Source organism: Ctenopharyngodon idella, chromosome 24 (genome assembly GCF_019924925.1).
Source record: "Ctenopharyngodon idella isolate HZGC_01 chromosome 24, HZGC01, whole genome shotgun sequence".
NCBI classification, from domain to species: Eukaryota; Metazoa; Chordata; class Actinopteri; order Cypriniformes; family Xenocyprididae; genus Ctenopharyngodon; species Ctenopharyngodon idella.
In genome coordinates, this window is record NC_067243.1 from 11964874 (window position 1) to 11980558 (window position 15685).

The following is a 15685-nucleotide window of genomic DNA, read 5'->3' on the forward strand; positions in this document are numbered from 1 at the left end:
TCTTGTCTGTCGTCCTCTAAGAAAAATGACTGCGAATACGGTGAAGAACTGCAACAAAACCCGACAGCGAGGCACAGCAGAGGCTTCCTGATTTAAGGTAGCAGGTGAAATATGATTACAGCTGATGAGAGCCAAGGGGCGGCAGGAAACCGAATGATGAAGCCCAAACACCGCAGTCTCATCTGGACCGCTGGCCGGGGGAGGGGCGACAGACGAATGAGACACATCCTCCCTCACTGCAGCGCCGCAGACAGTGATGGAGCGCCACAATATCACAACTACAGATGGAGAGATAGACGGGCACGCGAAGCAGCATGAGAAAGATAAACGGAACCTAGAGCGAAGGACCGCGTTGATTTACGAGACAGCACGGGACGGTGGTTTTACGAGGCCTGTCCAGCTACGACACTCATTGTAAAACAAAGCGATCGGACAGCCATCCATCTCAAAAACGGACAGTCTTGGGTTGATCAAACACAGTGACTGGAGCTTAGAAGATAAAGTAGCTACATTAATAAAAACATAAAACATGATCAAAACATTTATATTCATTTAATAAGTAAGTTTAATTATAAAAAACAATTACATAAAATTATGAATAAAATAAATATTATTATTAAAATTATGGTCAGTATCGAGAAGCAAAAATAAATAGCCTAATATTTTGGGGCCGTTTAAATTGTTTTCAACTGAAAACTTTTTGTGTTTTGGGTGTTCATTTACACAACAATGCCGTTTTGTGGCCTGAAAACGGTTTTTAAAGTGCAAGTTTTTGAAAATGATACCGTTATTGTGTCCGTGTAAACTACAAAAATGTAAAAATGGTGACTTCATGCGCATATGTATTAAGCCCCGGGTATACTTCACTTTCCGCGCCCGGACGCGTCTCGCGCATCTTTCAAAGTATACTAAACCACGGATGCGCGCGGATGACCGAGTTCGACACATGCGCAGTACAATTTTTCCTATACTTACACCAGACATCGTGTCATCAACCGGACATTCGCTGGGCAGGATCGGAGAAGAAAAATAGTGCATCCACCATTGCAACATAGTTCAGCAGATACACCAAGAGAACAGGAATAAAAAACGATGGAGAAGGCATGCTTATGAGTTTACTCGTCTTGTTTTTGAATTGCTCTTTACACACTCTTCTTCGACGACTGCACATTGTGCTCAGTACTGTGCGTATTGCCACCTAGTGGACTCTTCTGTCCTGCTTGCACATGCGCTGTTGCATGCGCACCGTCCGCGCGGTCTCGAAATTTGAGCTGCACGCGGACTGGGCAAAGCCACTGGAAGGCAAGCCTGCAACCTTTAGCCAAAAAAGAGTAACGGCTAATGCTAACTGGCGGTATGCATTGGCGGTACACAGGGAGGAGTTTTGAATGGCGACACAATAGGCTGAGAGGTGCCGCACGTGATTAAGTTAGCCGTTACGCTGTAACGAAAATTACGTCATGCGCGAACGCGGACGGCCAAAGTATACCCGGGGCTTTACGTGTTCAGTTTTTAGGCACGTGGTTTTTCTTTACAAAGTACTGGCCAACTACTGGCCAGGCAGCAGAATACAGCGTTTTTAATCATTTTCACAGATCCATGTGAACAGGAATCATTTTGACAACAAACTTTTCCAATTTTAGGTCATCGTTGTTGTGTAAACTTACCATTTGTCTAAAAGAATTAAAATACCAAAAACTAAAATTAAGTGAATTTGGGTATCACCACATAATAATGTACAGTAAAAAAAAAAGAAAAAAGGAAATCCATTTTTAAATTTGATAAAAATAACATTTAACAGTGTGCATTTTCATTGTAGTAATTTGATGCATTTATGAGTTGAAATCAACTCATAATAAATCATTTTTAACGATTAAATGAGGACTAAATGATAGAAAAGATATCAATATCTAAATATAAAAATATAAGTAAGCAATGACAAAAAACAATAAATTACAATGAATTACTGATCAATTAAAAAAGTTGATAACCAATATATCATGCATCCTTTCTCAAAACTGCCCTTGATCTAATTAGATAATAATATTAAATTACAGTTGACATGTTTCTGTAGACTTCACAAGACCAGACCATGATGAGTCAGACCATTAAACCTCTACATAACAAGAACCACCATCTCAAGTGCTTTAATAGTATCACTAAGTAGATTTACAGAAATGTCCTAATATATTCTCATACATCAACACTTCCTTGCTCATTGAATGGCGGTCTTGAGTGGACTTAATGAAAAGTCCCATCGTTTTTCTACCGGGTTTATGAAACTCTGTCTGGAGATTCTAGCATTTGTAAGTAGAACCTTCCCTATACAAAATGAGATATCACCAACCCAATCTCACAGGAAAACAACTTTACAAGGTGGTGATTTCGTATGAATTTGTACAATGTAAATCGTACGAAAATAGTTTTTTTTTTTTGTGTGTGTGTGTGTATGATGGTCCACCCCTAAACCTATCCACCACTGGGGTGAAAGAAGATCTTATGAAAACGTACAAATGAGATTGTATAAATTCATATAAATGAGCCATCAATTTGCCAAAATCTAAAAAAGATACAAATTGCTTTCAGATTGTGTTGGATATCACACATGAACAGAAATATAGCCAGATAGTCAACCTTATCCCAAGCAAACCAAACAACAATTTCATGAGTGCTGTTCTTCTAAAAGGCCTCACGTATCGGAAAACACCAGCAGCACAGAGCTATTGTTCTCCCTGACATACAACTGATATTTATACACGGACTGTCAGTGCACAACAAAGGCTCAGGTTTCTCTAGGTTACATGTGGATCCTTTGTTCTCTTTGCAAAGCGAGAGAAAGCGAGATAGAAGAGCAAAACCCAATCAACAAAATGGGACAACAATGACAGATACTGAGGGGTCATTCACAAATACAAAACATTACATTACTGGGAGTTGGTGTATATGGCAAGTACTAAGAAAGGTCAAAGTGCAGGAGACAAACTGGAAAAAGCAAAAGAGACCAATGAGAGGAGGTTTAAATGAGATATTTGAGCTTCTTTACTGCTTTAAGTGTAGCTCCCAAAACAACAACAACAAAAAAAGTGTATCACTAGCATAAGCCACCAAGACTTGGACTTGAGTTATATGGATAAAGATGAGAACATTCCTCCAAGGGTGGATAAAATCACCTTGTAAACAAGTAGAAAAATGAACATCCAGTCTTTAATCTGACAAGGAACTAGTTCTTTTCAGCTTAGCATTACCTTCAAGCACTGTTTCCTACCTTTGTGCTTGCCAAAAGAACAGGGTAGCTTGGCAACAGGAACAAAGGCAAAGTCAATGGAGTCCAAAGGGGAAAGATGCCACGGTCCCACTTCAAACTCATCCAGCCAACCTCGTGAGAGAAAAAAAACACACATTTCGGAGGCAGTCGCAGAGCTCAAAGCAGGACAAACGCATTCGTGTTGGTATCCGACGCAGGGAAGACAGTCTATAGGCTAGACAGGAGGAAGAGAAACTAGTAACAGGTGGTCCAGTAAAGCATGTCTTCTATAAAATACACACACACACACATATATATATATATATATATATAGTCAAACCAAAAATGATTCAAACGTTTTTGATATTTTTGGTATGTTTTTCCTGTTGGGACACTATAGTTCATTTATATAAATGAGGATAGCAAAATAAAGTAAACTGTGACATACCCAAAAATTCTTCATATTTTATTACCATTTTTTTTAAACTATAGTGAATAAACTGTATTAATAAATGAAATGTTCAAGGTGTCTGAATAAATTTTGGTTTGACTGTAATATATATATATATATATATATATATATATATATGTGTGTGTGTGTACACATATTATATATACATATGAGTTAAATATATTATATTATATAAATGTATATTAACATCTAATAAATTAATATTCATCCCCATAGAGAACTTTCAACAGAGCCAAAAAATAAAATAAAAAATAGAGACAAGCACACATACAAGTACAATAATCATTTATTAAGGTTTTTTTTTAAATGTACATTTTCATGTCTCCAACACAGAGAATGCTGATAAATAAAGCTAGTTATAAAAAGCTTTAAATCAAAGCACAAAAAGAAAATCCATAATTAATACTTTACCATTTTTTTTTACATTAGATATTTACAAAAAAATATGTGGTATTTTGCCCCTTTTTTTAACAAAATTTGATAAGAAATGATGGTACCTCTTAGTAACCACGAAGCTAATGAGGGTAGACGCCATGTTTAATTTTATCGTGAATAAAAACGAGGCTGTGAGGGATAAAAGCAGATTTTTTTTTTTACATAATTTTATATATTGTGTCAGCTAAACAATTAATGTAATTTGTGAAAACTTTAAATTAAATATAGCGTCTATATAAGGTCCACTGCGTGAAGCAGACCAAGTTTGATTTACATTAACGTGACAATTTGGATTCTTCTTTAGTGCATTTCTCATGGCAGCCAATATATCAAATGAGCGCGAAAACTTCCCAGTAGCTAGTAATGTGCTAGCAATAATTCATCTTGAATTATACGTTTCCCTGAAGGAGGATTTGGCGATAAAAAGGAACTGACAAATACTGCAGGATTTAGGGAATATTTAAGGCAAGTCAAAAAAATACGACCATCAGCCTCGAGTATTCAAATGTATCCGCCAAAACAAGGCGTTTGTTGACTTTGAACTTTGAAGAGTTGGTCACGCTTCAGGTGGGACTAAAGAAATGATAGAGGATGAACATCGCCACAGCGCCCTCTGTTGGTTAAGGCATTTAAATCCTCAGTTTAGCACCACAACAACATAACAGCATGCAGAATGTCGGCGTCAGCAGCTACATTTCCTTTGTGGGAATATGCTGACGGCTCATAAAAATCTCTCGGACGTATGAATTAAGTCCCAAGAGGTCACGGGGAACTGATCGATAAATGAATCATGAGACATTCATCACTCTAATGCATTAGAGAGGTGTGTTAGGTAGAAGTTTAATGGCAAGAAACTAAAAACAGAGCAGAAAGCTTAAATTAACACTTTTATCTGCATAATTTCCCCTTTCTTAAAATATTTCCTTATGTTCAACAGAACGGTTAGCCTGGCCAGCAGGCGAGGGCTTTTTGACTGGCTAAAATCTAGTGATTAGAGGGTACAAACCAGGCGTTTAATACACAAACACAATGTATATTCATACTTTTACCACACTGGTCTGTCAAATCCAACATTTCTGACTTGAAATTGAGCGTTGAACTGCATTTGTGATACCTTGTGGCTAATTTGTTAGCCTACATAATGTAAAGCTGATTCCCTCATCTCGTTCAATTTGTGTTTAATAATAGTAAAAAGGAAAAGAAAGAAAAAAAAAAAAAATACTGCAGTTGAAAACACCCGCTCTTTTGGTAGCGTGAAAGCTAGCTTTGAGTTTGGTTGAACAAATGTACATAACATTCATATGGTACAGTAAAAGATTATCAAATAAAACCTTGCAGGTACAAAGGAGGCTGTTTGCCAGTTAAGTGGAGCTGATCGATTGTCTCGTTTTAAAGCCAGCCATTTTTTCCCACTTGACATGTGCTTATAAAGTGCTAAGGATTAAAATTGCATTGAGGTTTATAAGAAGAAAAAAAAAAAAATCTGTGGGGTCTGTGAAGCCTTTAGAGTCACAACAAAACCGTCTTTTCAGTGAAACACATTTTCATTCTCTTTCAGTCATTTTGGGATGGAAATGTGATTAACAAAACCAATAAATTAAAACAAAAAACAACATTTCTTTACGGCAATATGCTCTTTTGCACTTTCATTTCTGTTGTGCTCACTAAAACGTTTTCATATGCATCCCTTTTATTCATTAAAGGCATTTTGTGACCTTTTAAAAAAAGTTAAACCCTATGACTGTATTTAAACCAAGTCTGGTTCAAAAGACCTGTTTCGGTTTGTTTGCTGAAAGTATATATTAGTGAGGCACATAGTAACATGATGGGGGTGAAAGAAAAAAAGTTGGAAACGTGTAGAAACTTAGTCACTGCATTGCAAACTGGCATTTGAGTTCACTCACTTTGATGATTAGTATCTTCATTAGTCAAATGTCCTTCAGAGAGCTTTCAAAGCTGACTTTAACGGCCGTTCCCCCAGCGTGATGCAGCTTGCTGTTATAAATCTCTTTTTAATTTTCATAGAAAGTCCGTGTGTGGAAAAAATGCCTTATCCAACAAGTACTGTTCCCCAAAAATCGTTCGCTTGCATTCATGGGTGTATGTGAGGGATGGAAGGCACTGTGCAGTACGCTGGCTGCTGAAAATCAGGTCACAGGAAATGATCAGTTTAAACTTCCTGTCCAGGCCTGACGCCCATCAAGACCACAGGTATGTGCTTCTAACTCTGGTTTACAAGTCCACAACCAGAGACCGGCAGCCCTGCATGGAGGCATTGTGGGATAGTGGAAGATGAAGAGGGGGCCGAATCAGCAGAAAAAGATCTCTCCGTCCGGGGTCGCGCCTGGAACCACAGTGCTCTGAGAATCTGCAAAGACACAAAAACTGGTTCACTTTGGAGCTTTTAAGAGTAGTCAGAATGACAACATGAAATCGCATTCGCAACACACTGAACTTATGTAATGTGTCATATTTCTAAGTGAAAAACAATATTCAGTGGTATAATTATAGTGTAGGCTGGGAGTTTATTTTATTTTTCAGGGGTTTTATGGATTGGAAAAAGCTGATGTATAAAAGGAAAACGTTTAGTCAGCCGGTCATTATTGTGAAACTTAACTGATTGTATATTATCCTGCTTAATTCATGATTTTGTGTCAAATAAATAATAGTAGTAAATTGCTTAATGCTGTGTGAGCACTAAAATATTAAATAAATCATATTTTTTTTAATCTATATAAAATTATATTAATCTTCATACAATAAAATGTGTATTAAATTAAATCTAACAAATAAACTTTACACACACACACACAAAAATCTATATACAATTACATTAAATAATATTCACACATAAAACATGTAAATAAAAAAAATAATTAAAAGGATAAATAAAACAAAAATGTAAAAATAAATAAATATTAAATAATCTTCAAAAAATTAAATCTATCTAACCCTACCTAACCCTATCTATCTAGAAACAAAGAAAATTTAATTAAATAATAAAAAAATAATGATAAAATAAACCAAACAATCTTCACACAAACAATAAATAAATAAATAAATTATTTGATCAAAATTGTGAGAAGACCCCATGGACTGGCAGGAGAGACTTGCAAAAAGCACAGCTATTGAGAAAAACATTGGGTGCCTGAGAAAAATGATTAATTATACGGTTTATGTGTTTCATAATTATATGAAAATACTGGACTGCAAAATTATCTATTTGACCAATTAGAATCAAGTATTACAGAGTGTTGTGTAATCATTTTGGTTAATAATTCTCACCACCCATGTACAGTTAAATCAGCAGAAAATGGTTTCAGAACTAGATAAAGTTATAGATTTTTTTATATTAGAATAGAATATCATGCACAGATGAATCGTGCACAGTGGTCATGTTCACACAGCAACAGAATATAGTTGTCAGTCCTGTATTCGAGTCCTTAATACGGTTACGTTCACACAGTTCAGTTATTTACGGGAGTGACAACCACATTCTATAACACAACTCACACCCGTAAATTTTCAGTACTCACAACCGCATTCTCGGAAGATTCTTGCTGTGTGAACGCAAACTAGAGAGACGCTCTGTGCTGCACAAATGTGTCTCTACTGTGTGTTTTCGTGTTTAGTTTCGCTTTTGGCAACTTAAGGCCAATTCACACCGCACAGATAAACACGTTTGTTTGGTTTTGTCTGGTCAGGGTGTTGCCCCTGTTGGCGTCTGTTGGAGCTGGTTGGAGTTTGTTTTCACCTGACTGACCATGTTCAATCAGTGTTTGTTGGTATCTGTTGGGGCAGTGTGAACATGACATTTATTTTTCATAAAATTCACACAGTTATGAGCTGTGTGTCGTCTGAAGATTCTAGATCCAATCACGGTTCTCCACCGGGCGCATGACTCAAATGCTCCGCTCTCCACCCATATAAAAGCTGCTGTGCTAACTCTTTCCCTGCCATTAACGGAATTTTCCGGCTTTCCTTGCTTCCACTGTTATACTGTAGAGGGCGCTATTACGTAACTTCTGAAAGAGTACAGAATCTCCGGATCAAAACACAGGAAAAAGAAGCAGAAACAAGTGATAAAAGCATTGCTTATGCATGTTGTAGTCTTTTGAAAAAAAAAAAAAAAAAAAAAAAAAAACTCAGCTTTTTGTTCAAAATGTTGCTTTTTTTTCTTTTTTCTTTTTTTTTTTAAGAGGCGGCTCTGTTCTTTCTTTTGATATATTGCATGTTCAGATATTCATACAACAAAATATAAAGTATTGAAGTTTTGTGAAAATGATCAAAAATACTAGTAACTTTTGGCCAACTTCGAAGATTTGACGGATGAACATGCGGCTCGATTGAATTCTTATGTCAAAATTGATCAGACTTTTCAGTCTTTGCCATCTTTATTATTACTTTTCACTGTTCGCTATGGTTAAATGGTAAGAGAATACGGGCTTGACTCCCGTTGCACGTTCATACAGACAGTGTTTGAGATGCTACTGTAAGTTGCTGTGTGAACGGGACATTTCAAAACTCATTTTGAGAACTGCGAGTAAATTTCGAGACTAATTTCGAGAGCTGTAAGTAAATTTTTGAGACCTAGGACATTAATTGAGAAAGTAAAAGGTGTCTGTTTGAATTTCATGTTGACTATTAAAGCAGGTGTGACACTCTACCTGCAGTCTGGCTCTGCTGCCCTTTTCCTTTCTTCTTCTTCTTGTCCTTCTTCTCCTTGGGCTTGGCCAACTGTAGCAGGCGGCTGGGCATCTGGCTCTGCGCCTCGCTGTTCTGGCCTTTCTGGCTTGAATTGGAGGAGAATGGATTGAGGTTCTTCCCTTTGCGTTTGGAGTCCATGCGGGACAGGAAGTCTCTGGCAGACGGGGAGGAGGAGAGCTCCACCTCTGAGGGGTCACGGTCCAGTGAACCAGTGCTCTGGAACTTTGAGGAGTCCTCGGACGTTGTGGAGGGAGTCCGGTTCTTCCTCAATGCCTGCAGATGCAGAAAAAAAGGTTTTTGGTAACATGAAAAATTGTCTAAACATAAACAAACGGAAGAAACGCAACCACTTTTTAGCTAAAGAGGAAGAAAAGTTACTCCGACTGTTATTAAGTTAAGTTTCAAATCATTTTGAGGTTTTAGGAAAAAGGAACTATATTTAAGATCATGTTAAAGACAAGATGGTACAATTCAAATGTGCAGGACTTTTGTTTCCACATAATTACAGAACAGTTGTGTAATTTTGGGGTGGAATGGAAAAGATTATCTATTTTCTCAACTAATCAATGTTACATAGTGCAAGTGTACTGTACCATCACAGAATAATGACATACAAATGCATCTTCAACATATTTCCATTCAGATTATTTAGAAAACTGAAACGCTGATGAAAATGATCAGTTGAAAAATAATTCTGTCCTCACCAACAGTCATTCCAAACCAGTGTGACTTTCTTCCGTAGAACACAAAAGGAAAAATTAAAGGGTTAGTTCACCCAAAAATGAAATTTCTGTCATTAATTACTCACCCTCATGTCGTTCCACACCCGTAAGACCTTTGTTCATCTTCAGAATACAAATTAAGATATTTTTGATAAAATCCGATGGCTCGGTGAGGCCTCCATTGCCAGCAAGTTAATTTACACTTTCAAATGCCCAGAATGCTACTAAAGACATTTAAAACAGTTCATGTGACTACAGTGGTTCAACCTAATATTATAAAGCGACGATAATACTTTTTGTGTGCCAAAAATAACAAAATAGCAACTTTATTCAACAATATCTAGTGATGGGTGATTTCAAAACACTGCTTCATGAAGCTTTACGAATCTTTTGTTTTGAATCAGCGGTTTGGAGCGTGTATCAAACTGCCAAAGTCACATGAACTACTGAAGTTTCAAAACACTTATGATGTAATAAAGCCTCGTTTACTGAAATCATGTGATTTTGGTGCTCTGAACCACTGATTCGAAACAAAATATTCGCAAAGCTTCGAAGCTTCATGAAGCAGTGTTTTGAAATCTCCCATTACTAGATATTGTTGAATAAAGTCCCTATTTTGTTATTTTTGGCGCACAAAAAGTATTCTCGTCGCTTCATAATATTAAAGTTGAACCACTGTAGTCACATGAACTGTTTTAAATATGTTTTTAGCAGCTTTATGGGCATTGAAAAAGGGAGTGTTACGGCTGCCGATGCACGCCTCACTGAGCCATCGGATTTTATCAAAAATATCTTAATTTGTGTTCCGAAGATGAATGTCTTACGGGTGTGGAACGACATGAGGGTGAGTAATAAATGACAGAATTTTCATTTTTGTGTGAACTAACTCTTTAAGGGTCACTCTTTTCCTTATAATTACATATAATGAAGCTGCAAAAAGCTGCAAGAAGCTGTAAAAGTCATTACACATCTGACTCAAAGGAATGATTCAAACATGAATATGAATCATTCAGATATCACTCCTTCTCTCATGAACTTTCACGAACACACTAAAGCAAGATATAGGGTGGATTTTAAGTGAATAATCACTTAAATTTCTTTTTTTTTCTCTCAAAAAGCTATTGTATGACTTGAGAAGACTTGAAATATACACTACCGTTCAAAAGTCAGTCAGTTTTAAAGAAATAATAGTTTTATTCAGCAAGGATGTATTAAATTGATCAAAAGTGACAGTAAAGACATTTGTAATGTTACAAAAGTTTTCTATTTCAATTAAATGCTGTTCTTTTAAATTTTCTGTATTTCAAAGAATCCTGGAAAAAAGTATCAGTTTTCACAAAAATACTGTTTTACTGATAATAATAATAATACTGTCAGCACTGATAATAATGAGAAATGAGCAGCAAATGAGCATAGTAGAATGATTTCTGAAGGATCATGTGACTAAAGACTGGAATAATGATGCTAAAAATTCAGCTTTGCATCACAGGAATAAATTTCATTTTAAAACATATTCAAATAGAAAACATTTATTTGAAATTGTAATAATATTTCACAATTTTCCCCCCTGTAGTCATATAGTCAACTTTCATGAGGCCCCAGTTCTCACTCATTTTTAATTATATTGAAAAGAGTGGCCAAGATATTATGAATGACATGAGGGTGAGTAAATAACAGGATCTTCCTTGACCTTCAGCCTCACCTCTGTTTGTCTGATCTGCTCTGCCTCCCTCTGCACTTGCTCTCGTTCTCTCTCCAGTTTCTTCTGGGCGTCTCTGAGCCGCGCCAGGTCTCTCTGATACTCCTCTTTTTTAGTCTGGAGGTCTTGTTTCTCCTCATCCAGCTCTCTGCATCTCCTCTGCACCTCTTCCTCTTGGGTCTGCAGGTGCGACTCCCTCTGGGTCAGATCCCGCTCACGCGCTTCCCACTCTTTTTCCCTGCGCTTCCTCTCTTCTGCATGGGCAGCCTGCTGCTTCTGGAGGCTGGCGACTTCCTGCCGCTGCTTCTCCAGGCTCCGCTGTTTCTCCTGCTCGATTAGCGAGCTGGGCCGTGATGAGGAAGAGGAAGAGGAGGAGGTAGAGGAGGAGACGGACGGGTGACGCGAAGAGAGCTGGGGGCGATCGTTCAGGGCGTGTCGTTGGTCCTCGATGAAGGTGTCTTGCTGGACGACAACAGCCTATGTTGGAGGTGAGAAAAGCAAACAGTTTTAATTTGCATGCAAATAGTAAAGAGGTAAAACTTTAAACTGGAAAGCATTTGAAATTGAGCTTTAAATGAGAATATTAGGGGTTATTAGGAGTTAGGGGTAACGCATTACAAGTTACTTTGAGAAAAGTAATCCGATTACTTTTTCAAGTAACAAGTAATGGATTACTTTAAGTTACTTTTCCAAATAAGTAACTTAAGTTACTTTTCCACACTTATTGTAACTAAGTAATGCAATTAGTTACTTTTTTAGGGAGTAACAACATTGTAATGCATTACTTTTAAAAGTAACTTTCCCAAACACTGAGAATATTAAGGTGCAAAACCCAAATTCAGATGAATTAGGCCCCATATCTCGTGGCCTCAGAGCACCTGTCCCAGGAAAAGGCTGATAATCACCCACTTAAGGTCAACAGTGGTTCAAATCTATCAGAGTGCATCTTAATACATAATAATGCACTCTGCTTAATTACAAGCCTGCAAAATAAACCCCTGCATTTGGAAATTTCATTTCTTTTCATGCGCCTTCTGTCATGCTGGGGATGAGAGCTGCTGGCCTGAACAGAGCAGAGAGCGAGAAATAACGAGACAAAAAAAGAGAATGACTCACCTGTAATGTGTTCAGCAGGTCATGAAGATGAGCAACGCTCTGAAGAACCTGCTGTGGGAGGATAAAAGGATTGAGAAAATCTCTTTAGATGTAGACGGCTACTCTACTTTTTTGTTCCTGTATATTTTAACCTAGGTATTTAAATATATTATTTAATAATCATATACAATCTATCCAGAGCTGTTTTCAAACAGAAAAACGTACCTCGTTGCTCCTCTTGAGAATGAGCAGGGGGTTGGTGTTGCTTGCCTGTGGGAAAGAGAAGCAGTCACAGGGTCAATGCACTGTGTAGGAGGGTACCATACATAAATTAATAATCAGCAATCCATGTGCTCTTCGACAGGGAACCGCAGGTCCCTGCCGGAAATAAGAGGCTGTGATGACAAGTCACATTAATCTGCTGCTATAGAGCAGATGACAGTCTTCATGTGTCCTCATTATCTAGTTACTATACAGTTATGTTCTATGATAAGTGTGTGTAAACCTACAGTTCATTTCAGGTAATGAGTGCTACAGCGGACATATATTCTGATGCTCAGCACTTAATGGCTTGAGCATATGGTGATGCACTGATGACTAAACATGAATCAGGTTGTTAATGGGAATACATCTTAGAACAGCAATAAGAGCTTTTTAAATAATGCACTTATAAAATATGTATATATTATATAAAATGTTATGTATTATTATTATTTATTTATAATTATATTTATTATATCTAATATGGAGTCCAATTTCTTTTTTTTTATTAATTTGACCAATTATGTCATCTACATTACTAACTAGCTTTTGTAATTAGTGGTCTAGAAAGAATGCAGAATATTAAATATTTCCTTATTTGACATCTTGACATTTCTTAACAAAATTTAAGTCTTTTGAAGTACTAATTTGGACTTGAACATTGTATGTATATTTAGCATATAAAATGTTTTTTTTTTTTTTAAATAAGCATGCAATTTTAAAATTATATTATATATATAAAAAAAAACAATTATAAATTTTAAATTATATAAATTAATAATATATATATATATATATATATATATATATATATATATATGTATATATATATATATATATATATATATATATATGTATATATATATATATATTTTTTTACTAGTGGGTGCAGGACACTAGTTAATTTATGCAAGTGAGGATAGCAAAATAAATTAAACTGTGACATATTATACCATATTATACAAAAATTCTTCATACAGTGGACTACCAGTAAAATTGATAAAAATTTGGGACCAAAAATTATTCAGACACTTTGACCTGACCATGTTTTGCTTAAGTGTTATCTGACATAATTAAGATTAATTTTTTTCTGACACAGTTTAACTTTGAGATCTTGTCATATTTTATTACCATTTTTTAAAACTATAGTGAATAAACTGTAATAATGGTGTCTGAATACATTTTGGTTTGAGTGTATATATATGAAGAAATTAAATATATAAATTAAATTAATATATATATATATATATATATATATATATATATATATATATATATATATGTGTGTATAATTGAGTAGATTTTTCTATTATATATATATTATATATATAAAGAGAAAAATTTAATTCATATTGCAAAAAGTAATTAAATTTCATAATTTCTTTTATTGTTCAGCTAATTTTAAACAATTTTTTCACTTCAAATTCTTGCTTTTTTTTCCCCATGTCATTTTCATGTTGCAATCCTGCTTTGGAAAAAAGTTGTTCTTTTTCTCCATCACAATCTTTCTAACACACACACAATTTCTAATAGTTGCCTGGCTTGACCCTGTTTGTACCTTCTTTAGAACGCTGTCTGACTCAGTCCTGCGGAGCTCTGCGGAGTCTTCCGTCTCCTCTCTGTCTCCATCTGCAGGTGATCAAACACATAGACAATCAGTCTCACTTGGAACAGACACCCACGCACATGAATATCATCACAAAATGCTTTCATGCACACTCCCACGATCACACGCAAACGTGGAAACACACCCACCTTTACTCTTTGAGATGTTCATCTGGTGACTATCAAAGCCTCCAAAGGTTTCCGCCCGTCGTGGCAAAGTCACGGGCCCCGCTGCACATACACCATCCTGCACCGCCCTTCCTAGACTGTCGTTTACCAGAACCTGTAATGTCTCAACTGCAAAAAAATTAAACAGAAATTAAAGATTTTAGGGTTTTGTGAACAACCTGATGCTTCAAGAAAAATCAAACACACACCCACAGCTCTCATAAAGTTGAGAGGAGGAGACAGTAATCAATACTCTTTCCAGTTCTTGACCTGCAACATTAAAGCAATCCATTATCTGTTCCTGCCCTCCAGAATCAGATCAGCCTTACGTATCGATTCCGCAAATGTCCACGTTCTCCTAATGAATACTCCTACTTGCTGTATGAACTAAGACAAGCACTATCTATCACTCCCACATTCAAAGCCAATGTGTCTTCTCAGCACTTTGAAGATATTTCTCGCTCAGTGCACTCTAAAATGCAATTCAGAAACATCATTTATTCAGCTTTCATTGTTTTGTTTGTTTGTTTGTTTAAAAGAATGTTCCGGGTTCAATACAAGTTAATAGCATAATGTCAATTACCACTGAAAATTATTTGTCCCTCAGTATTTAAAAAAAATAAAAAATTAGAATGCAGTAAGGCACTTTCAATGGAAGTAAATTTTAGACTGCATATTTAAAGCAGAAAAGTGAATTTGGTATATTTTTTGTTTACACATCTGGTCAGTAGGCGGAGAGGTGGTCTTTTGTGGCTGTTCGAATGCATTTGACAACATGAGCATCTACACTACGAAAGCAATATTTGACTACCTTTAGAAGTGGTTAAAAGTGGACAAGCTCAAAACTTTTTAGACCCCATTTACACCTGTATTTAGAGTCTTTAGAGTGTGTTTATATATATATATATATATATATATATATATATATATATATATATATATATATATATATACACACACACACACACACACACACACACACACACACACACACACAAGCACAACCAGTACTGAAGTTTTCCTGAGACTGTGACACTCACAAATGTGATTTGTATTAAGAAAGCTTGTTTAACTGGCCAGGGAACTGCGCGGGCTGTACTATGATCTGACGCAACATGTGGCTAACACCCGAGTTCATTGAGTCATTTTAAAACCAAATCATGTCTACATTGCAGTCCTATAAGACTGTGATAGTCATAAAAACATATTCCTCATGTAACCAGAGTTTACCAGCTGCCATATGTTTGTAAGAGGATCACAGTGTTTTTCCGACTCGT

The 15685-nt window shown here is 36.2% G+C and overlaps 2 protein-coding genes across 16 annotated transcripts in view; both read right to left on the minus strand.

Annotated features, from left to right (window-relative positions):
• LOC127507115 (cytosolic carboxypeptidase 4) overlaps window positions 1–3451 on the minus strand; it is a 232046-nt gene extending 228595 nt beyond the window's left edge. The window contains exon 1 of the mRNA XM_051884020.1: window positions 3266–3451. The gene's annotated coding sequence lies outside the window, so the exon portion shown is untranslated. The remainder of the gene's footprint in view (window positions 1–3265) is intronic.
• A 533-nt stretch (window positions 3452–3984) lies between these two features.
• Window positions 3985–15685, minus strand: part of akap13 (A-kinase anchoring protein 13) — a 113986-nt gene continuing 102285 nt past the window's right edge. For 14 of the 15 annotated variants that reach the window (XM_051883387.1, XM_051883384.1, XM_051883399.1 and 11 more), the window contains 7 exons: window positions 14391–14537; window positions 14194–14264; window positions 12600–12644; window positions 12396–12446; window positions 11283–11756; window positions 8819–9131; window positions 3985–6519 (listed from right to left, as the gene is read on the minus strand). In XM_051883387.1, the coding sequence (XP_051739347.1) occupies window positions 6461–6519; window positions 8819–9131; window positions 11283–11756; window positions 12396–12446; window positions 12600–12644; window positions 14194–14264; window positions 14391–14537 (1160 nt within the window). In that variant the 3' untranslated portion in view covers window positions 3985–6460. The remainder of the gene's footprint in view (window positions 6520–8818; window positions 9132–11282; window positions 11757–12395; window positions 12447–12599; window positions 12645–14193; window positions 14265–14390; window positions 14538–15685) is intronic. The other variant, XM_051883385.1, reaches the window with a different exon arrangement.